Here is a 24,790-nt window from a genome sequence, read left to right on the forward strand (position 1 = left end):
CTTACTGGCTTCGATCAGGTTGCATCGGACAGTGGGGTTTCCGGTGTAACCAGAAATGCAGCTGCAGCTGGGAGAGTGATTGAACACCAGACATTCGGCATTTAGGCCGCAAGTACCTGGACATGGGTCTTTGCACTTATTATTAACGCAGGCCTTGGTACGATCGCAATCAGAGTTGGTAACGCATTCAGGTCTACATCCTGTGTAAGGATCACCTAGATATTCGGGTAAACAGGTGCAAGAACCGGCACCATTCTGTTCCCTGCAAATTGCGTTAGCGCCACAAGGTGAGGGGTTACAAGGGTTCCTAGTTTCGACCGGTATTGGAGCTAAAAAAATTGAGTATTATAGACATGCAAAATATAAGACAATAGACAAAAGAATACATATCATGCTAAAATAAAACATGCAAGGTGATAAATAGTACAAATGTCTAAATGTTGGGATGTGTTTTTATACTATAAAGCAATGATAACAAACCCCATCATTTCGACTTTTAAGCTAATAAATACACCGCTTCCAATTCTTTTTTCCCCACACAACTATGAAATATCTACAAACATGCAATGTGTGGGGGTGTTTGAGTTGGAAATGAAGTAAAACGATGATACAAAGAAAAAGAAAGAGTGGTGGGTCTTACTGGGTGGTATTTGGCTACAGCCTGAGAACGGGTCGCCAGTGTAACCGTCAGCGCACATGCAGACTGGGGCATGTTTAATGACCCGACAGGTCGTGAAAGAGCCGCACGACCCAGGACAGGGATCCGTGCACCTCTCATTCTGGCATGCAAGGTTTCCGGCGCAGTCTGCATTGATCGTGCATTCTGGCCTGCAATTCGGCGAGCGTCCGATGAAGTTCGGTAAGCAAGAGCATGCAGCGTGACCGTCGACAACACGGCATTGCGAATTCGGGCCGCAAGGGGAAGGTACGCAAGGGTTGCCGCTAGGCACGACCACCGGTTTTTCTATACATACACAAATAAAACAGTTTAATTTTCAAGTTCTTGAGTCGTTAATGGGTTGGGAGATTTGTATTACTTTCTTCTCGAATGCAGCGGACGAAGGGATCTCCTACATAGCCGCTGGGGCAGGTGCAGATAGGGTTGTGGTTGATAACGCTGCACCTAGCGTTCAGACCGCAGGTGCCGGGGCACGGGTCTTTGCACCTATTTTTAATGCATGCTTTGTTCTGAGCGCAATCGGCGCTGACCATACATTCGGGTCTACAAGCGGGAGGTGATCCGATGTAATTGTTCTGGCAGGAGCAGACGGCGTGACCGTCTACTACTCTGCACTGGCTGTATGGGCCGCAGGGGGATGGTCGACACGGTTCCGACTTCGGTCTTTCATCGTGGACTATAATAATAATGGCACAATGAAGTATTGATTCGTTGATTGATATGTCGGTTGGTTAGTTGTTGTTCGGAGACTTACTGATCTCTGGTATCAGATGACAAGAAGACAGCGGATTGCCGCTGTAACCAGGCAGACAGTTGCAGATCGGAGCATGATTGGAGACGATGCATTGGGCGTTCAAACCGCAGACTCCCGGACACGGGTCTCTGCACTTGTTGTTAAAACACGCCTTCTCACGTGAACAATCAGAGTTCGTGACGCATTCAGGTCTACAACTAGTGTACGGATCTCCAAAGTATTCATCGATGCAAACGCATGAGCCTACACCGTTGCGTTCTTTGCAAACGGCGTTTGCGCCGCAAGGTGAGGGGTTGCAAGGGTTCGTTCTCTCCACAATTTTATCTTTAAAAACGACAACAAAGAAAACATTGAAGATGGTATATTAAGAATTTGAGTGGTTAAATCTCTTACTGGGTATCAAATTGCAACCGCCGAATGGGTCTCCGGTATATCCAACCTTGCACATGCAAACGGATCTGTGATTAATGACCTGACAATCGGCGTTCGAGCCACACGATCCCGGACATGGGTTCTGGCACTTCTCATTAATACAGGCCAGATTCGATGGGCATTCCGCACTGATTGTGCATTCCGGTCTACAGTTTGGTGCACGACCGACGTAATTGGGTAAGCAAGAGCACACTGGAGTGTTGCCAATGGCCCTACATTGAGAATTGGGTCCGCATGGTGATGGGCTGCAAGGATTTCTTGGTGTTTCTTCTATCACGGGTCGTTCTAAAAGATCAATATTTGCACCAGGTCGAAAAAGTCGGATATGGGGTTTCTTACTTTCTTGCAGTATGCAACGAATAAATGGGTCTCCGGTGTAACCGGAGGAGCAACTACAAATCGGATTGTGATTAACTACGTGGCAGTTGGCGTTCGAGCCGCAAGTTCCTGGGCAAGGGTCTATACATCGGCGATTAACGCAGGCTTTCTGCAGGGAACAGTCAGAGCTGATCATGCATTCGGGTCTGCAGTTTGGTGGCACGCCGAAATAATTTTGCTGGCAAGAGCAAACAGCGTGATCGTTGATGGGTTTGCAGTTACTGTAGGGACCACACGGAGAAGGTGAGCAAGGGTTTCTAGGCTCTTCGTGAACAACTGCAGGGATGGAATATTTAAATAAGTATAGATTATTCGTACAACGAAAGGCGATAAAAAAAATGTAATTTACTTGGCAGACGGCAAGCCGTTATGGGATTGCCGGTGTATCCTTCGAAACAGAAACAAGTGGGGGCATGATTGTTGACACGGCATTCAGCATTTAGACCACAGGTGCCGGGGCAAGGATCCTTGCACTTCATGTTTACGCAGGCTTTGTCTCTAGGACAATCTGCATTTATGATACATTCCGGTTGACATCCCGTGTAAGGATCGCCAAAGTATTCAGGTAGGCAAGTGCATGAACCGGCGCCATTGCGTTCTTTGCAAACAGCGTTAGATCCACACGGCGAGGGATTACAAGGATTACGTTCCTCTTCTATTGCTTCGATTACTAGAAATTGTTAGCGAGTTAATGAGAATAGTTCAAATGTCGGAAGTTGAAGACGTATTAAGCTTACTGATAAGGGAGCAGCCAGCAAACGGATCTCCCGTGTAACTAGGTCTACATTGGCAATTGGGCGAATGCTTGAGGACGATGCATTGGGTGTTGGCACCGCAAGAGCCGGGACAAGGATCTCGGCATCTCTCATTCATACAAGCCAAATTACCAGCGCACTCGGCGTTTATGGTACATTCTGGTCTGCAGTTCGGAGCTCTTCCGATGTAATTAGACAAGCAGGTGCAAACTGCCTGTTCTCTAATTACTCGACACTGCGAATTAGGTCCGCAAGGCGAGGGTACGCAGGGATTACCTGGTTGCCTAGCAGGAAGAGGTTCTAAAATAACGCGAGACGTTAGAGTTAGATTGATTGATTCAGGGGGTTATAGTTTTAGTTGTCGTCTTACGTCTCTGTTCGACACATTGCACAAACGGATCCCCAGATAGACCTGAAGGACAGCTACAGATGGGGTTGTGGTTTATGACTTGGCATCGGGCGTTTAACCCGCAAGTGCCTGGGCAAGGGTCCTGACATCTATTTCTTATACATGCTCTGTCTTGTGAACAATCCGCACTGATCGTGCATTCAGGCCTGCAACCCGGAGGGGTGCCGATATAATTTTTCCTGCAAGAGCACACGGCATGATCGCTGACAACCCTGCACCGGCTGTACCGGCCGCACGGCGATGGCAAACAAGGATCACTGCGGAATTCGTCGAGTATCACTGCTGTTATAGGGACAATATATCATGAATAGTGGGGTTGAGAGGTTTTGAAGTGGAAATATTTCTTACGTTGGACCACGTGGCATGATTGCAACGGGTTTCCAGTATGACCTGCTATGCAGGTACAGACGGGAGCGTGATTAGCAACTCGGCACTCGGCGTTTAGGCCGCATGTACCTGGACAGGGATCTCTACATTTCTGATTTATGCAGCTCCGATCATGGGGACATTCCGAATTCATGACGCATTCTGGTCTACAACCCGCATATGGGTCGCCAAAGTAATCAACAACACAAGTGCAAGATCCGGCACCGTTTCTTTCATTGCAGATCGCATTCGATCCGCACGGGGATGGATTGCAGGGACGTCGTTTTTCCTCTTCGTATACTTCAACTAAATAATCGGAAAGTGGAGCAACAAAACAAATATATATGAATTTACACAATACAACAACGTTTCATCTTGTTATTGATTAATGTGTTAAGACAAAGTTAAGTTATTACTTTTTAATTGTCTTTTAGTGAGATATTTCCTGTTTAAGTGTTTATTTTTGGTTTGGGGAAATTTGGTAATTTTTAGATTTGATTAAACTGTTTTAGATGTGGTAGTAATAGTAGTAGTACTACTAATAATCATATTTAGTGCGTACTGGGTTTGTATAAGCGCGACCATTCATATATTTCAATGGGTCTATATGTTATTTGGCGGCGGTCGGTTACTGTTATGTACTTCACTGCCGGTGATCCTCTCACGATCATTGCAGTTGCATAGGTGTATTCGGTGTTTAGTTTTCTTACTTTGATGGCATCCGGAGAAAGGATCGCCAGTGTATCCTTGCAAACAGTAACAGATTGGCCTGTGATTGATGCATCTACATTCGGCGTTCAAGCCGCAAGTTCCTGGGCAAGGATCTTTGCATTTCTGGTTGATGCAAGCCTTGCTCGAGGCGCAATCAGAGTCCACAATGCACTCTGGTCGGCAACGCGGGGGGCTTCCGTAGTAATTGGGTAGGCAAGAGCACACGGGCCGACCGTCGGCCACGCGGCATTCCGAATAAGGGCCGCAAGGCGACGGCAGACAAGGGTTTTTAGATTCTACGGGTCGCTCTACAAATATTTACAAGTATTTATACATCATGCAATTAAGAACAACAGCAAGCGCAAATTAGCTGCATTCGCATAAAGCGTAGAGATTAAATAGAATATGATTCTAAGTTCTATGCAAATGTAGCTAGCGCAAGGAGGAAAGAAAAGCCTTACTACTGATTTCCACCAACGTGCATTGGTTGAAGGGGTCACCGTTGTAACCGCGTGGGCAGCTACAGACCGGGCTGTGATTAACCACTTTGCATAGGGCTTTATAACCGCATACGCCGGCGCATGGGTCCGTGCATTTTTGATTTCTGCATGCTCTGTTCAATTGGCATTCGGAGTTCAGGATACATTCGGGGCGGCAATTTGGGGGTGCCCCCAAGTAGCCGGCATTGCATGCGCAAACTGGTCTGCCAGTATCAACGTGGCAGTTACTGTATGGACCACATGGCGAGGGAGAACATGGGTTTCTTCTGGACTCAACTACAAAAACCGCCATATGTAAATTTTGATGTGCTATGCGTATGATCGGTGAGAGGGAGCTCGTTATATTCTTACTGTTTTCTTCGCGTTTCCTGCAGCTGCTCAAAGCGTTACCGTAGTATCCGGCAATGCAAGAGCACGTAGGGTTGTGATGAGCGACATGGCATTCGGCATTGATGCCGCAAGTGCCGGTGCACGGGTCGCGGCATTTCTTGCCAAGGCAGGCTTTGTTGGAGGGACATTCGTTGTTCATCAGGCATTCTGGTCTGCAGCCCGTGTAAGGGTCACCGAAATAGTCTTTCAAGCAAGTACATGAACCAACACCATTACGTTCCTTACATAGTGCATTCGAACCACAAGGCGATGGATTGCAAGGCTCTACAGGCTCGTCAACTACAGCTAATAATAATAACAACATGAAACATGCAAGTAGTGGAAATGAAAATGATAGAATGAGAAATAGAGAGATGTGAGTGGTCGGGTGCAGAATAATACAATGACTTACCTTGAATCTGGTTGCAACCGACGAATGGATCACCTTCGTAACCAGTCTGACAGGAGCACAAGGGACGGTGATTTTGCACAGTGCACAACGCGTTGAAACCACACGAACCGATGCACGGATCCTTGCATTTGTTGTTAACGCACGCCAAGTGAGAGGGACAGTCCTGATTGATAACACACTCCGGTCGGCAGTTTGGAGGTGCTCCAAACATACCAAGAACGCAAGAACAGACAGGTCTGCTGTCGATTACACGGCACTCGGCGTTAGGACCACATGGTGAAGGTACACACGGACTGCTTGGATGTTGCTCCATGCGGACCTCTTCCTTGATGCATTGCGAGAATGGATCACCGGTGTAGTGCGACGGGCAACTGCAGATAGGATTGTGATTGACGACTTGGCAACGAGCATTCAGACCGCAGGTTCCCGGGCACGGGTCACTGCACCTTTGATTGATGCAAGCCTTATCCAGTGAACACTCAGACGAAACGAGACATTCGGGTCTACAGTTTGGTGGAGAGCCGATGTACTTGGGTTGACAGGAGCAGACGGCGATTCCTTCCTTGATACGACACACGCTATTAGAGCCGCATGGTGATGGTTCGCATGGATTAACGGGTGCTGAATAATATTTAATTTAGAAATAATATTTATAAGTGTAAATAATAGCTTACGTTTCACAGATTGTTTCCTGCATGAAGTCATTGGATCTCCAATCATTCCTCTTGGACAAGCGCAAATCGGAGCATGATTGACGACATTACATTCAGCATTGATGCCGCAGAGGCCTTGGCAAGGATCCCTGCAATGCTGTGCGAGACATGCAAAGTGGCTTGGACAATCAGAGTTGATGGTGCATTCAGGTCGGCAACCGCCTGAGTAGGGATTTCCCATGTATGGTGGAATACAGGTACATCTGGCTAAACCAGTCTGAATGGTACATTGCGCATTTTCTCCGCAAGGCGATGGGTTGCATGGATCAATAGGTGCAAGCTCAACAATTTTGGAGCAACCAATGAAAGCGTCTCCTTCGTATCCTTGTTGGCAGCTGCAGAATGGTGTGTGATTGACGACGTCGCATTTAGCGTTCTTTCCACATTTTCCTTGGCAAGGATCGACACATTTTTCTCTGATGCAGGACTTGTCTCTTGGGCATTCCTGGTTGATCACGCATTCCGGCCGGCAGTGTGGTGGGCTTCCGATATAATTGGCATTGCACGAGCATACAGGTCTTCCTTGCTTAGGTTGGCAGATGGAGTTCGGGCCGCATGGACTTGGCGTGCATGGGTTATTCGGTTCTTTGGGTTCAACTACGACAATTGGTTGGTAGCAGCTCACGAACGGATCTCCTTGGTGGCCAATTGGGCATGTGCAGATCGGATTGTGATTGATCACCTCGCATCTAGCCTGGATGCCGCAAGTTCCAGGGCACGGATCTACGCACCTCTGATTCACGCAAGCCTTGCTTTGTGCGCATTCGGAGCTAACGACGCACTCCGGTTTGCAAGCTGGTGCTGTACCACGGTAGGTTGGCAGACATGAGCAGGTGGCGTATCCTTGAGGAGATACCAAACAACGACTGAATGGACCGCAGGGCGATGGATCGCAAGGATTGGACGGTTCAAGGTTCTCGATGGTCGGCGGTTGGTGCTTGTAGGGGAAGCAAGAGACGAACGGGTCTCCGGTGTGATCCGCAGGGCAGAAACAAATCGGAATATGATTGACCGATTGACATTGTGCGCTAATTCCGCACGCTCCCGCGCAAGGATCAACACATTTGTTGTTCATACAAGATTTAGTCATGGGGCAGTCAGAGTTAATAACGCACTCCGGTCTGCATGCAATCCATGGGTTTCCGAAGAATCCTTTTTTGCACACGCATGCCAAGGCGTTGTTGGTGTGTCTGCAAATGGCGTTCGAACCACATTGCACGTTTTCGCAGTTATTAGTTCCCTTCTCGGCGCCAGGATGTGAAGGTGGTGAGCAATGTTCGAATGCATTTCCATAGAGTCCCTTAGGACAGCTGCATACAGGAGTATGACTAACGACGGTGCAATCCGCGCCTACGCCGCAAGAACCGATGCAAGGATTAGTGCAGGAACCGCCTAAACAGGCTGCATCAAACCGACAATCAGAGTTGGTCAGACATTCAGGTCTGCAATGTGGATGATAAATAGCGTTGGGGCCAAGGCACGGATCGCATATAGCCACTTGGGTACCGTACACGTCGCATCCGAAACTTCCTTCGCATGGTGATGGATAGCAAGGTTTAGAAATATTAATCAGAGGGTTATGCTCGATGATGGGTCTTGTGATACAGCGACTGAAGGCGTCTCCTGTGTAGCCTTCAGGACAACGGCAGGTAGCCGTGTGATATTCCACAGAGCATAAGGCGTTGATGCCGCAGAGATTGCCGATAGAACATGGATTGATACAGTGGCGGTTAAGGCAAGCTTTGTCGCCAGGACAGTCGGCGTTGACGACGCATTCAGGTTTGCAGCCAAACTGCGGATCTCCGGCAAAGTCTGGTAAACAAGAGCAAACAGCTCTTCCCTTGATTACTTGGCACAAGGTGTTCAAACCGCAGGGGCTCGGCATGCATGGATCGTTCGCAGGCATCGGTACTGGAATCGGGAAGCATCGAATCACTGGATTCCCGGTGAGTCCTGCATTGCAAGTGCATACTGGATGGTGCTTCTCTACGCGGCAATTGGCGTTAACGCCGCAGGAGCCGGGGCATGGATCACGACATCGGTGACCGATGCATGCTTCACTATCGCCGCAGTCGTCATCTACTAAGCACTGAAAGCCGTGGCATCCATTAGGTCCTGTGGGATCTCCACCCATACCTTCGGGGCATTGACACATGGAATTGCTGCCGTCGGGGGTGAGGACGCAAACGGCGCCAGCGCTGCATGGGTTTGGAGTACATGCGCTCTTTGGTTGAGTTCTGCAACCTATGTAAGCATCACCAACGAAGCCTGGTTTGCAGTAGCACTGTTCCAGATTGTCTGAGACGTAGCAATCAGCATTGTCTCCGCATGGACCTGGTTGGCAGAGGATTGGGGCATTGACAGGCGCGCTGCACGACCGGTAAGGGTTTCCGAAGAGACCTTGCGGACAGAAACAGACCGGTTCATGATGAGGATCGCATTGAGCACCGTGACCGCACGGATTAGGTTCGCATGGATTTCTCTGCTCGATACAACCCCTGATGGTGTTCGGGCTCTCCAAATACCCGGCTAAACAAGTGCACTTGGCGAAACCATTGCTAAGAATCGAGCACTGGGTGTTCGGGCCACAAGGCGATGGGTTGCATGGATTATCGGGCAAAGCGCAACCTACAGTTGGTGGGTTTCCTTCGAATTCGGGTAAGCAGAAGCATATAGCTTTGCCTCCAACCAGACGACAGCCGGAGTTTGGTCCGCACGGATTTGGAGTGCATTCATCTCCTTCCGGAACTAAAATATAATCAATAAGTGTTTAGTAATAATTAACTTATTATATTTAAGATTACTTACTGCAATTTTTAAATGGATTTCCTGTGAGTCCCTTAGGACAATAGCAGATTGGATTTCCATTGTCCAGTTCGCAGAGAGCATTGATGCCGCACGGATTTGGATCGCAGGGATTCGTGGGTGTGCTACATCCGCTGATCGGGTTACCGGTATAGCCAAGAGGGCATTTGCACTGCGGCTTATGACGGATGACATCGCAGATGGCATTAGGACCGCATTTGCAAGGAGAATTACATTTTCCGGCGATGCAAGCCAAGTTATCGGGACACTCGGAGTCTGAGCGGCAGCCCTGTACGAAATCGCAAAAAACGTAGGGGTTGCCAAGGTGACCCGGCAGACATTGGCAATCGATTCCATGGTTCTTGGGCAGGCATTCGGCGTTCTCACCGCAGGAGTCCTCGAAGCAGGGATTGATGCAGATCCTATTCAGACGATCGCACAGTTTATTCGGTGGACAATCCTCGTTGTATTGGCATATCGGTTTGTAGTCGACCACTGCAAAAAAAAATGCGGTTAGCGTTGAACACTTTGATGCCTGACGTGGAGCATTTGCTTGACTCACCTGGCACGCAACCGACGTAACCGTTGCCTTGGTATCCTTCGGCACAGCTGCAATCGGATCCGTGGTTGGTGTTGATGCAGACGGCGTGCTGGGCACAAGGGTCATGGACGTCGCAGGGCCTCTGGCAGCCACCAGCAATGCACGCTTCAGTGATGGGGCAGTGTTCGTTTGAGGTGCAACCAACTAAATAAAAGAGGTGCGCAAAAGGTGAGAGAAGAGAAGAGTGTGAATATGTGTCTAGGTGTGCAGATTCAATAGAAAGCGCAGAATATTTACTAATTTGTACACATAATAATAATAACAATAAAAATGTACAGTTCATTACAGTTTTTGTTTGTTTTGTTTTTAGATTTCATTATTTTGATTATTGATTTAGTGTGAGTGTTGTGTTACGTAAACGGTGGTCAGTCTTACTTGGCATCGACTTGAAGCACTTAACAGCCGGATTTCCTTCGTATCCCATAGGGCAAGTGCAAATAGGTCTGTGCATTTTCGCTTGGCACTTGGCCGTCGCGGCGCAAACCTTTGCGAATTCGCACGGATCCTGGCACATCGACATATAGCAAGCCTCTGAATCGAAACAATCGTTGTCAGATTCGCACGGCTTTGGCGCCTTCGGATTCCCCGGTTCTATATTATATTAGATGATGAGAAGATTAGTACAATCAGTATATATAAATAGATTAATGCAGCGAATTTTAGTGCGCTGTGTAGTTTTGAAGTTCTGGACTGGAACTCTTTTAATGGTCATCTCGGACCAATAACTCTACTCTGATTATTGTAGAAACTAATTAATTAAAACTAAAATATTTACACAATAAACAAATCTAGCAGTGGTAATCATAAGCATGCATTAATAAATCTCTTTTGTTTGTATGTGCAGTTAAAGGCTACTTAAATAATTATATATATAAATAATTTACACATGTACAAAAATATTTCAAATTACTTTGAGTATGTATATACAAGTATTTGGTAGTATCTTTTATTGTTTTGTTTTGATAGTAAGTACCTTGCAGGCAGTCCCTTTTAGGGTCTCCGGAGTATCCGGGTGGACACGAACAAACGGCCGTGTGATTAAGGACTGTACAAATTGCGTTCGGTGCACAACGTCCGCCGATGGAGCAAGAGTTAATGCATTGATTATTCAGGCAGTTCTCGTACGGGCTACAATCATCGTCAGCTCGGCACCCAACCTTAGTAGTCTGGTTAACGGTTAAATCGGTCAAGTTCCTAATGGGAATGACCTCAGTGAATGGGACATGTGTTAGAGGGATGTTAGTCTCGGTTATCACTGGGAACATCGTCGACGTCTCCACCAATCGCTTCATCGTCGTCTCTTCGCCAACTTCAGACACGGTACTTATCACCGATTTCATCGTTGTACCCGTTACCATAGATTCCATTTCAGTAGAGCTCTGAGTCGTTATAACCGGCACGACTGTTAATATCTCTTCAACGGGTTCAGTCATTTTTACCATTGTTTCCGTAGTCGTGAATTCTCTTGTATTTTTCATAGTTGAAGACATTTCTTTCTCCGTGGGTTGAGTCATTTCGAATTCGCTACTGTATGTCTTTTCAGTCGTTGCTGAAATAGACTCAGTTACTGCCTCAACCGCTTCAGTTCTGAAGGTGATTGTTTCCACAGCTTCTGTAATCGTAGATGGTAATTTAGTACCTTTCGTTGTTACCTCAAAATCAGAAACTGTTGTCGACACCGAAGAGTATTTTGAGCTCAAGCTCTCTGTCGTACTTTCGCTTCCTTGGTAAACAGCAGTAGTAAATTTCTCCACATCAACCTCAAAATCTTTAGAATATTTTCCAGTGCTTAAAGAAGATTCTGTAGTCTCAATTTGTCGAACTGCAATCTCTTCAGAATTTTTTCCTGTTGTAACTTCGTCAGATTTCTCAGTAGAGATAGGTGTCATAGCTACATATTCTTCAGTTGTGATGGGCCCAAGAGTGGTTTGATATTTTTCTGTTGCTTGTTCATCTTCGCCTTCTATTGTTTGTTTACTAGTTATATCTGTGTAAAATTGAGTTATTTCAGGAGATTTTGTTGTTTGTTGATCTGCTTCAGTGTAACCATGTTCTGAAGTTAACTTACTCTCCGTAACATATTTTACAGTAGTAGTGTCTACATAATTCTTGGTAGTTTCCGTAAGTTTTGATGTTGAAACAGTATATTCATAACCACCATCTGTTGTTATTTTCGCTTCTGTAATATATTTTTCAGATGTAGTATCAACATAATTCTTTGTTGTTTCCGGAAGATTTGCTGTTGTAACCTCGATTGTTTGTTCATCTGGTCCAGTATATTCATAACCATAATCAGTTGTTACTTTTATTTCTGTAGAATATTTTCCAGTTGTAGTGTCCACATAATTTTTAGTACTTTCTGGAAGTGTTGATGATGATACATCCATGGTTTGTTGAACTGGTTCAATATATCCAAAATCATGCTCAGTAGTTAACTTATCCACATATTTTTCAGTAGTAGTATCTAAATACTTCTTAGTTGTTTCAGGAAGGGTTGCTGTTGTTGAAATATCAATAGTTTTTTCATCTGGTCCAGTATATTCATAATCATGATCTGTTGTTGCTTTCGTTTCTGTATAGTATTTTCCAGTTGTGGTATCTTCATAATTCTTAGTAGTTTCTAGGTGTTTCGTTGTTGAAATCTCCATGGTTTGTTCACCTGTTTTAGAATATCCAAAACCATGTTGAGTAGTTAACTTACTCTCTGTCATATATTTTCCAGTAGTAGTATCTACATACTTGTTTGTTGTTTCCGGAAGGGTTATTGTTGATATATCAACAGTTTGATCATCTGATTTAGTAGATTCATAACCATGATCTATTATTACATTGGTTTCTGTAGAATATTCACCAGTTGTAGTATCTATATAATTCTTAGTCGTTTCTGGAATATTTGATGTTAAAACTTCGATGGTTTGTTGATCTGGTTGAGCATATTCATAACCATTACCTGTTGTTGCTTTGATTTCTGTATATTTTGTTCCAGTTGTAGTATCTACATAATTCTTAGTAGTTTCTGGAAGTTTTGTTGTTGTATCATCGATTGTTTGTTCATCTGGTCTAGTGTATTCATAACTATGTTCTGGTGTTAACATACTTTCTGTAATATATCTTCCAGTAGTAGTATCCACATACTTTTTAGTTGTTTCAGGAACGCTTGTTGTTGACACATCAATAGTTTGTTCATCCGGTCCAGTATATTCATAGCCACGCTCTGTTGTTAACTTACTTTCTGTGACATATCTTCCAGTAGTAGTATCTAAATACTTTTTAGTTGTTTCAGGAAGTGTTGTTGTAACTTTGATAGTTTGTTCATCAGGTCCAGTATTTCCATAACCATAATCAGTTGTTGTTTTTGTATATTTTCCAGTTGTAGCATCCACATAATACTTAGTAGTATCTGGAATTTTTCTTGTTGTGACATCGATTGTTTGTTCATCTGGTCCAGTGTATTCATAACCATGTTCTGTTGGTAACTTACTTTCTGTAATATATCTTCCAGTAGTGGTATCCACATACTTCTTAGTAGTTGCAGGAACACTTGTTGTTGACACACCAATAATTTGTTCATCCGGTCCAGTATATTCATAGCCATCCTCTGTTGTTAACTTACTTTCTGTGACATGTCTTCCAGTAGTAGTATCTACATACTTTTTAGTTGTTTCAGGAAGTGTTGTTGAAACATAAATAGTTTGTTCATCCGGACCAGTATATTCATAACCATGATCCGTTTCTTTAGTTACAGTCGTAGACATTTCAGTTGTAATATATTCATTAACTATGTCTGTAGATCTAGTTGAAGAAGTCTCAATACTTTGTTCTGTAGTAACTCTTCCTCCAGACAGAGTTGAATATTTTTCCGTAATCATTGGACTTTCGGACGATTTCTCTGAAATCGTTGATCCTGAAAAAGTTTCTTCACCAGTGGTAACTTCCATGATTTTATACGGAAGATTCGTAGTTATTTCATCAGATCTGTCAGTGCTTGTTATCAGAGCGTCATCAATAATAACACTCTCGGTTGGATAGAATGGAATAGATGTAATAACATTCAAAGTTGGAACACTTTTATCGGTTGTAACAACATCTGCATCTGTAATAATTTCTGGTATGTTAACTTTCATGGTAGTACCAGTGTGTTCTGTAGATTCTTCGTCCTGTGGTTGTCCTCCCGTTATTCCAGTTTCAGCGTAAACGTAGCTAATAGTCGAAGTTTTAGGTGTGGTCGTTGTATCCACTTTGTGTTCGCCAATCACATGACTGATTGTGGCTTCAACGTGGGGTTTGGTCGTACTATCTACCTTCAAAGAGGCGCCTGTGGTGACTTCCGGTCGATTGGTTGTATCAGCAAAAACGTAATAAATGGAAGAATCTTCGGGAGCGTCCGTTGTCTTAGATGCATTACCCAAAACATGGCTCACAGTGGCTTGTATATGAGGTTTGGTGGTTTGTTCTTGCGGGGACAAAGTTGTATCAGGCGAAATGTTACCGATAACATGCTCAACAGTAGATTCGACATACGGTTTCGTTGTAAAGTCAGAGTCATCAACTGGAGTATTTATCATTTCAATTAATCTTTTCGTAGATTCTTCACCAAAATTCGTGGTAAAATCGCTCTGAGCCATTGAAGCAGCAGTTGAAAATTCGGGTTTCATCGTAACCTTTTCAGTAGTTACATCTTCAGTGTTCTTTTCAACAAAATTGGTTGTCGTTTCAGTTGTAGAATATTTGATAGTACTTTCATGATCAATTTCCTTTCCAACTGTTGTAATTTCAAGAACACCCGAAAATCCATGTGTTTTTGCTGTTGTTTCTCCGTTGAAGGCAGTTGTGAATTCAGGATGTTGACCATCAACTTTAGTAGTAATATCATTCAATATAGTTTCAGAAATACCATTATTTGTAGAAAATTCTCCAACGGTTGAAAACTCCAATTCATTTTCGATAAACATTTTTTCTGTTGTAATATATTTTTGAGTACTATAAGATTCCGTTTGCTTTCCAGAAACGTAAATAATAGGTGCTGATGTCTCACTGGATTGAGTAATATCAGTAGAATATCTCGTTGTCTTATCAGTGTATTGGGGTGTTTTAGATTCTTCTTCGGTACTCCCATACATAGCAGTTTTTTCAGGAACATTAGTGACAAATTCAGTTTCTCTTCCTATCAAATTTGTTGTAACTTCCTCGAACATTTCAGTTAATGTAGTCGGGTTTTCAGTAGGATTTTTACTGCCTTCCGGCGAAGTAGTATATTCCGGTATGATCTTTGTAGTTGTATAGACTTCAGTTGCTTTCGTAGGATATCCAGTGGTTAATTCTACACGAGTAGTTCTTTCCGGTTCTACAATTTCAGCATATGTCGTTGTTGTTAATCTTTCTGTCTGCGATTCTATCGTCGGTTTTTGCGAATATTCCGTCACAATTTCAGTTTCTTGAGTTGTTGATTTCACACCAAATTCTTCGATTGTTGTTAAATATTTAGTTGTATCCTTTCCAGGAGCTTCAGTATGATATTTCATAGTATGCATTTCTTCGGATTTGCTTACTTCCTCTTTAGGTATATTATTTGTTGTAAATTGGAAATCATCAGTATGAGACATCGTTGTAAATTTGTCACCCATTGTATCTTCAGTGGTAGCAACAGTTTTTTCATCAATATAAAATTCAGCAGTTGTGACCAAGTTTTGAGGTTTATCTGTTGGTCTAGCTTCCACCTCACCATGGGTCACCATTTCCATAATCCCTTCGGTCGTGAATTCTTTATGTTCCATTGTTGTTGTTGGATATCTTACGGTTTCCGTAATTAAACTTTCCATTTCAGGTATTTGTTTTTCAGTTGAACGATATCCTTCAGTAGAGTAGTAATGCGGAGATTCAGTTTTGATCGATTTTTCAGGAATTTGTTTCTTAGTTGTAGCATCTTTAGTTTCATCATAAACAGTAACCATTTCAGGTCTTTCAGTTGAAACTTTTTGTATGAAATGTATTGGAGAATCAGTTTCTTCTTCAGTAGATATATGTCTTTCAGTTGTTTGCATCTCAATTTCAGTAGGATGTTCTTTCTGAGTTGTAATAGCATTAGTATGTTCATAAATAGTGACGATTTCAGGAATTTCAGTTGAAACCTTTACAGTGGAATATGCTGAAGTATCGGTTACCTTTTCAGTTGTTGCTTCTTGTGTTGAATACTGTGATGTTTCAGTATGCAAACTTTCTGTTGTATGTATTTCACTTACCTTGTGATCCATGGTAGATACCGTTTCCGGAAATTGAGTTGAAGTTTTTTCTATAAAATGAATGAGAGAATCGGTTTCCATCTCAATAGTCTGTTCGTGCATTGAAACAAGTTCAGGAATTGTAGTTGATACTTTTTCTGTATATTCAGTTTCCTTTTCATATATTGGGTATTGACTGTATGAACGTTCTGTTGTATGCACTATTTGATTTTCAGTTGACTTTTCAGCAATATTTCCATGACTTGTAACTTCGTTAGTTGTTTGATCGTCCAATGAAACAAATTCGGGCATTCCAGTTGATACGGTTTCTGGAGATTCAGATTCCATATCATGAGTTGAAGAATGTACTGGATATTCACTGTATAAACGTTCTGTCGTATGAATCATTTCATTTTCAGTAGATTTTTCAAGAATTTCTTTGCTAGTTGTAACATCTTTATTCAACTCATAAACAGTCACAGTTTCAGGTATTTTAGTTGAAACTTTTTCTATAAAATGTATTTCAGAATCTTTCATGGTTGTATGTTCTACAGTTTCAGTTTCATGAAGTATTTTCTGAGTTGTAACTTCTTCAGTTTTCTCGTAAATGGTAACAATTTCAGGAATTCTAGTTGAAACTTTTTCTGTTCCATATATCGGAGATTCAGTATTCTTTTCAGTTGATTCTTCCTGTGTTGAATGATACATTTGACTTTCTGTTGATTTTTCAGACACTTCAGTTGATCCTACCTGCGTTGTATGCTCGCTGTACAAAGTTTCAGTTGATTTTTCAACTGTAAATCCATCTTTGGTCACCTCGTAACTGGCAATAATTTCAGGTGTTTGTGTTGAGGATTTGTCTATGGAATAAATAGGAGAATCGGTTTCCTTTTCAGTTGAATGTTGATTTTCATTTTCAGTCGATTTATCAAATACTTTGTTTGTTGTAACATATTTAGTCGACTCAGTAACAATTTCATGAATTTCAGTTAAATCCTTTTCTGTGGAATGAATTTCAGTTGGTAGTTCATATTCCGGAGATTCAGTATACAATCTTTCAGTTGTTTGCATTTTACCTTCAGTGGACTTCTCAGAGGTGCCTTCATTAGTTGTAACTTCGTTAATTATCTCGTAGATGGTAACAACTTTAGGAATTTCAGTTTCTGGAGATTCAGTATACAATATTTCAGTTGTATGCAAATCACTTTCAGTGAATTTCTCAGTTGTTTCGTCTTTGGACAATTCGTAAATGGTAACAACTTTGGGTATTTTGGTGGATAATCCTGTAGTTGCATCTAGCGGCAATTCTGTTAATTTCTCTGTAAATTCGGTAACGGGTGTTTGAGTAGAGACTTTCTCTATAAAATGTATGGGCGAATCAGTTTCTTTTTCAGTAGATGTTGAATGTTTCGTAGATTCCGTATGCATTCTTTCAGTGGTATAGGTGTCTTTAGAAGTTGTTTTATCTGATGATTCTTTTTCTGTTATAACGGATCTTTCAGTTGTTTTCGGTAAATCTGGTGATTCTGTTTCCAATTCGATTGGTTTAGAGGTTGAAGTTCCTACTGTGTAAGCGTGTTTGGTAACAAATTCTGGTTCGTAAACGGGAGTTCTTTCCGTTGCAGATTGCGTGCCTACTCTTTGAGTATTGGCAGACACTTCGGTAACCACTTCGGAATCTATCGGAGCGGAGGTGTACAGATTGTCAGGAGGTGGCGGCTTCTGAGAAGGCGGCGCCACCGTTGGCCCTGAAGTGAAGGGCGCCACGACAGTCGTGGCACCGTCCTGTCCCTCCGTAGCTAAGTTAATGGGGGTTGTTAAGGGTGTTAATGTCACCGTTTGTGCCTCGGTTAAAGCAGCAGGTGTCGTCGATCCATCATTATCTGTTATATGCAAAAACAAAGTTGTCGGGTGTTACAGAGGTATCTACAAAAAGTTAATTATGTTCAACGACGGCGAAATTAAATGTACAAATAATTTATAATAAGACGTTTCGATTCGGACACAACGGAGTATACATACAGAAGCCCTGAAAAGCCTGAAAACACACCCAGGAGAGCGAACACCCATGCGAAACTACTCACGAACACCAACACCAACGATGTACAACAATAATATATAATGGGCCCACCACCAATACGAATATCTTATAAATATGTACATGTCTCGTGATATACTTGTATATAGAAGATATATTTGTACAGATGATTCTTTGAAATATTTACATTCTTGTATGTATGTGGTTTATGTGAATGAGGTGGGCGGTCTGTGCCCATAGTGAACGCAGCCAAGATAATTCAGTATGTATACTAAATAGTTTACATAAATATAATATAATAGAATAAAGTGTTGCTATTTTGATACATATGTATATAGATGCAGAGATGGGATTTTGTTTGTTTTTTTTGTGAAGGATAGGAGTAATTACAGAATTTACACAGTTAATTGAGCTGAAATCAAATCAAATAAACCTTTGCGATGAAATAATAATAATTTATGAAAAAAACACCATAAGGTACTGTACTTTACCCTGTCGGCTCCATTCCACATGGCCTTCGGAGTTGTTAATTTCTGAATGATGGGTGGGTTTTTGTAAAGGAATAGTTTCGATGGGAAATGAGTTTTAGTTAGAAATATGTATGATGAACCAGACAAAACAGCAACACATACCTTCTCTTATCATCGAATTCATTAATCTTTCGCGTGTTATTTTTTTAAATTAAAAAAGTTAAATTTCGATTAATCAATTAATGCCAATTCAAATCGAACAGTTGCGAGTCAAAAATGACTTACCTTTGATGCAGGCACCTGTTGTTGGATCGCACGCCACTCCTGGTGGACAGTGTTCGCAACCTGTTTGGATGATCGGGTTTTCTCCTGCAATTTAAGATCATATTGATTGAATCAAAGCGAAAAAAATGGTATACGAAACACTTACGATTGACGCATTTGCATCCATCACAAACGAAATCGTTTGATCGACAATCTTCGTGTCTCTGACATTGGCACTTGGAAACTAAATTGAGTGTGTTAATTAATACATGAACATTTTACCCATTTTTCTTCGAAGGTGTCTGCAATTTGCTTACCTTTCACACAGACGGGTTGGTGGTTCTGCACTTGGCAGTCCTGGTTATCGTGGCAAGGATTAGAATGGCTGCAAGGATTCTGGCATTTTGCAGAGATGCAGGCCTGCTGGCTCGGGCACTCCTCGTGGGAATGGCACGAAATATCTGAGCACAGAGAAAATGGCAATTAGCAAAAAACGCATCCTTAGAATAACCAAAGCATTTCGATTCATATTTTGTAATTATACGTACTACTGAAGCCGAAACAAGCTGAAAATAGACTCAAAAGCCAATAAGAGTAAAAAATAATAATAAATAAATAAAACAAGGGTAGATCATAACAGCCACCACCATTGTAAAACAAGATCAACAATTAAAACACATGTCTAGAGAACCAATCACCACATTCCCATGTCAATAATCAAATAAATAAATAACACCCATCACCAGACACAATCCTATGTACATAAAATAATAATAATATCAACAAACATCAACAAAATACAATAAATAAGAATAAATAGGATAGATTGTTCCAAAAAAAAGTAGAAGACAGAGTAGAGAAGAGATATGGTCGATGAAGAAACTGTTTCGCAATTTCAACAACATGAAATTCAGGTCGCCGTGTTTCTATGGACCTTCGCATTTTTTTTATTTTGATTTTTTCATTCGGGGACGACAGTCGTATTCAAGTCGCCTTTTGTGATCATGCTCTATGCTTTCTATATGGCTTATATAATGTAGGTAATATATAATTCTCTCTATGATAGAACAACAACATGCGCCGCTATTACATACACATAATTTATCGCCCCCACACACAAAATACTATTCTTTTTTTATTTGGGTCCTCTGTGAGAGTTGCCGTGCTTTTTTATCATTTCTCTTTCCATCATTACCTGGAAATACTTTGCAACCGACTGCCTGGCTTCGATCTAAGGGGCATCTGCACACCGCACTGTGGCCAATCGCAAAGCATCGGATGCCCTTCGGGCAAGGATCGTATAGGAGGCAAGGATTTACGCATCGGAGTCTCACGCACGTCGCGTCCTGTGGACACGACGTCGTTGAATTACACTCGACCAAGTCCTTCTGACTTGTCGATTCCTCGGTGTATGAGGTTACATTAGCAATAGAATATTCTGTGGTCATCGATTTAAGAGGGACAGTGACCAAACTTTCAGTTGCCATTTCGGTTGCAACTGTAGGGGACTGAGTAATTTTAGTTGACATTGTCTGAGTTGTATGAGGAATTGTAATAATCTTTTCAGTGGTTGTTTCAATTCTGATTGAAGTTGGGGTAGTGAACATATGAGTTGATTTCTCATTTTCCGTAGTTTTTAATGACGATTCTGTGATAGTAATTTTAGGTTTATCAGTTTGAAATGTTGTCGATGGAATAGATTGAGTTACAGAAGATTCTGTGGTAATTTGACTTTCGATTACGGTTGGAACAGTATGAGCGTGGATTGAAGAATCAGTCGATATAATGATTGGCTCGGTGGTAGATTTGTGAGAAGTGTTGATTGAGGAATCGTCGGTGGTGGTGATGATAGATGTAGGGTATAGCGTGGTGGAAGAAATGGGAGGGAAACATTCTATTGAGGCGTTTCCTTCGTACCCGGAAGGACACCGGCACGTGACAGTGTGTTCGAGTGCATTGCAGATGGCAGATTTACCACAGTGGGTCGCACATAGATCAACGCAAACGCCCTTTATGCAATTGTGGGCCGCTGCGCAATCGGCGCCCGATCTGCAGGAATTTCCTGTTGTGTTATCGGCTGCGAATAAACAACAATAATAGTATATATACATTGTCTAGAAAAAAAACATAAATAAGGGGAAAAATATTTACAAATTGTAATAATTAGTGCTAAAAAACAACCAATAATAATAATTAATCAAGTAGTAGTTAAAAAAAATACGACGTATTAGAGTCGAAATAATAAAAGTGAAGATTTCTAAGAATTTGTTTTGTTCTGTTCTGTATTCGGATTCAGAGAAGATAGAGAGTAATAGAGAGAGATCGGGGGGGTCGAGGTTGGTGGTTGTATATATATTGGTAGAGTAGATCGTTTGTGAGGTGTTGTTGGGGGTTTTGGGTATTTGTATTTGTATTTTTTTTGTTTTGGTTGGTTTGGTGTTGTTTACCTTTGAGACATCCATATTTGGGATCGGAAATGAATCCTTGCGGGCAAAATTTGCAGATAGGTTTGTGGTCTTCCACGTAACAAGGTGTGTCTTCCGGGCAATTGGAGGTGGTGCAAGGGTCTTCGCATTTGAAGGCCCTGCAGGCCTGCGAGGGTGGGCACCCGCTGTCCCGGAGACAGATCGAGAGCGAGGGGTTGCATCCCTTCATGCAAATACAAACGGGCTGATGATTGAGCACCTCGCAGGCTTTGTCTGCGGGGCATGGCCGCTTCCTGTGGGCCGTGCACGGACTCTGGCAGCGGCCTTCGATGCAGGCCGTGTTCGAGGTGCACTCGCTGCTCTGGGTGCACTCGAGGGAGTCGGGCGCGCAAGCTAACTCTCCGTGCTCGTTCACCACGAACCCGTTTTTGCAAACGCACGTGGTGCGGTGGTTGTGCACCTCGCATTTCTTGTTGCCCTTACACTTGAACGTAGGGTTCTTGCATGGATTGTAGCATTCTCCTGAGTGCGCGTTGCATGCCAGAGTATTCGGACAGTCGCCGTCCTTCGTGCAACTCACCTCTGGCGCTGGCCTCGCCTGTCCTGGCTGGCACTTGGGGTCCGGATGGCAGGCGGTGTTCGCCATACCCACGTGGCACTGCGGACAAGAGCATCTGGGTCGGTGCAGCACCACTTTGCATAGCGCGTTCAGACCGCACGCGCCCCTTAGGCTACACGGGTCTATACACTGGGAGTTGATACAAGCCTTCTCGTTCGGGCACTCAAGATCATTCTTACATTCCATTTCTATGGGGGACATCAGGGGGATGAGCAAGAAATAAAGAGAAGCATTCGTAAGAACCGTGAAAGGAAACTCAAATATTAATGAAAAAATAAATAATGAAAAATAAACAAAACTCGCAAATAAATCACATGCCTTAAGTGATATTAATTAATAATAATAATAAAGGATAATGATAGAAAATAAATAAATAAATAATGAAGGATGCCTCAAATTAAGCGGCAATATTTACAAGCGAATAAATAATAAAACAGCCGAAATCAAATCATCTAAATAAAGTAATAATGGTTGGTGGTAAGTAATATAAATCGCAAGAACAAATGTGAGAATGTTCCTTTCACAGTTCCCAATCTGACTTCAAAAAAAAATCGACAACAAAAAAATCATTATCTGCGGTTTAAATTGTGGGGATTTCAAAAACACTTAAATCCCCCCAAGATCCTAGCACTTCGTAATAACATCTCAATATTACCTTAAACTAGCGCCAAGATTTTAAGCTAAATTTGAAAACATCAAATCTAGATTAAAATTGAAACTGCTTTTCGAAATCAGGCGATAGTTAAAGTTAAACCAAGAAAAGTACACGAAATACTGGACCTAATAAATCTAAACCTTAATAACTATATATATATATATATAAAAACAACTACAAACTACTTACATATACAATATGTATATATAAAAAAAAATATAAAGTGGAATGTGTGGTTGTGTGTTTTCGAATACTAAATTTCAAATAATTTCCAAAGGAATGTGAACCAGACAGATTGGAACTTTGAAGTGCAACATTCCACGACAGACAGAATCACGTGTTAAGAACAAGTAAATAACATAAATCACTTCTTCGAATATTCTTTGGGTAATGTTGTGGTTTGTGTGGTATAAATGTGCTATTTACCTATTTACAATGTACAAAAAAAAACAACAACAAAAGTCAATCAACAATAAGGACCAACAATAATATTACACAATTGAACGTGCATAAATTTGTTTTAAAATATTAATAAAAATAAATAAAAACTTTTACGTGCAAGGAAAATTTTGTACAAAATTGTAAAAGAGAAAAACAAATAACAATCATCGTCATAAATAATTATGTAATGTGTGTTTTAAAACCACTAATTGTATAAATTTTAATTTACCTAATTAGCGGGTTGGTCTTTGATATGTTTATATTATCCACACAAAAGAATAATCAATTTAATTAAAATTGCATAAATTCGAGGCGATCGAGAGAAAATTTTAATGAAATATAGAGAAAAAAGAAATTAATTGATTCGGCAATAACGAGAGTCTTACTGAAGATGATCTTATATGCAAACTTTTTGGATTATTGGAAGAGTTGATTTAAAGAAAAATAAATAAAAAGAGATCAAATGTCCTTTAAGCTAAGCTAAGCTGTACTTAATTGGATGATTAAATCTTGTGTGGATAATTAATTTGTATGTCTATGTGTATGTATGTGTATACGATATGTCGTGTTAGTATATTCATGTTTCTTAGTAGCGTAGCGTAATCAATGAGGACTTACCTCTTCGGCACTCGATCTCCGGTGTTCCGGACATTCCCGGCAGACATCTGCAGACGAAGAACGCCTGCTCTCTGATGCATTCTGCATTCTTACCACAACCGTTGGTCCTACAATCGGAGACACCCTTCTGTGTAGTACCTACAAATGTAATTAATTAAGTTAGGTATATTTCGCTATAAAATTTTAGGTGCTTACATTCGATGGTCGGATCGCCAGATGGGAAGGCAGCTGGACAGAAGCACTGTGCCGTTTTGCCGTTGACGATCTTGCATTTGGCGTTGACGCCGCAGCGTTTGTCTCTACATAAGTTGATTAAACTTGCTTCACAGACACAACCTTTGTGGGGATCGCCGATACAGCCAGGAGCGCAGCTGCACTCGAAACCTCCAGAAACATCCGTGCACTTGGTATTGTCGCCACAGGGATTCCGCAGACATTCCTCTGCACCACCAAGTTTGCATTTGATAAGAGCATTACCAATGTAACCAGGTGGACAGGAGCATTGGGCGTTTCTGTTGACGACGTGGCATTGAGCGTTCATACCACATACGCTTTGTTCAAGGCAAGGATTCTTGCAAGCTCTATCTGTACCACATTTCTTGTTGCTATCGCAATCCTCGTCCTTGCTACATTCGTACGGTACACAGCTCTTACTTGGTTCGCCGTGATATCCATCAGGACATAAACAGACCGTCCTGTGGTCAGAGACACGACACAATGCATTCTTTCCGCAAGCCCTGTTTACCTTGCATGGATCTTGGCATTTCTTGTCGATGCAGTTTTCATTGCTTTGGCAGTCATTGTTAGACTTGCAGCCAGGAACGCAAGAACCATCCTCGCATACCTGTCCTTGGGCACAAGCGTTCAGCGCAGAACATTTAGCACGGCATTTGCCTCGGTAACAGGATTCTCCACATGTGCATGATTCGTCGGACTTGCAGGATCTTATACAGTAACCAATCTCGTCGCATTCGCAATTACCGTCGCAACGAGCAGCTGGTTTGACGCAAGCCACGGAAGGATTTCCAAGGAAGTTAGCCGGACAATTACATTGGGCCACGTGATTTGAAACGCTGCACGTCGCGCAAGTTCCGCAAACGATGCTGTTCTCCCCATTGCAAGGATCTGCAATCCAATTATTATTAGCAAAATTGCAA

At 42.2% G+C, this 24,790-nt stretch overlaps 1 protein-coding gene across 1 annotated transcript in view; it reads right to left on the reverse strand.

Moving 5' to 3' along the window:
• LOC108568234 overlaps window positions 1–24,790 on the reverse strand; it is a 111,608-nt gene that overhangs the window by 40,296 nt on the left and 46,522 nt on the right. The window contains 24 exon segments of the mRNA XM_017929198.1: window positions 6–329; window positions 641–964; window positions 1,038–1,355; window positions 1,434–1,757; window positions 1,827–2,150; window positions 2,205–2,519; window positions 2,593–2,913; window positions 2,981–3,298; window positions 3,369–3,689; window positions 3,756–4,079; window positions 4,484–4,792; window positions 4,946–5,260; window positions 5,336–5,659; window positions 5,766–6,386; window positions 6,440–9,226; window positions 9,287–9,778; window positions 9,846–10,028; window positions 10,260–10,475; window positions 18,896–18,979; window positions 19,041–19,118; window positions 19,192–19,335; window positions 21,322–22,107; window positions 23,634–23,771; window positions 23,829–24,758. Coding sequence (XP_017784687.1) covers window positions 6–329; window positions 641–964; window positions 1,038–1,355; window positions 1,434–1,757; window positions 1,827–2,150; window positions 2,205–2,519; window positions 2,593–2,913; window positions 2,981–3,298; window positions 3,369–3,689; window positions 3,756–4,079; window positions 4,484–4,792; window positions 4,946–5,260; window positions 5,336–5,659; window positions 5,766–6,386; window positions 6,440–9,226; window positions 9,287–9,778; window positions 9,846–10,028; window positions 10,260–10,475; window positions 18,896–18,979; window positions 19,041–19,118; window positions 19,192–19,335; window positions 21,322–22,107; window positions 23,634–23,771; window positions 23,829–24,758 — 10,620 coding nt within the window.

This window comes from Nicrophorus vespilloides, unplaced genomic scaffold (assembly GCF_001412225.1).
Source record: "Nicrophorus vespilloides isolate i.1.1-1 unplaced genomic scaffold, Nicve_v1.0, whole genome shotgun sequence".
Lineage (NCBI taxonomy): Eukaryota > Metazoa > Arthropoda > Insecta > Coleoptera > Silphidae > Nicrophorus > Nicrophorus vespilloides.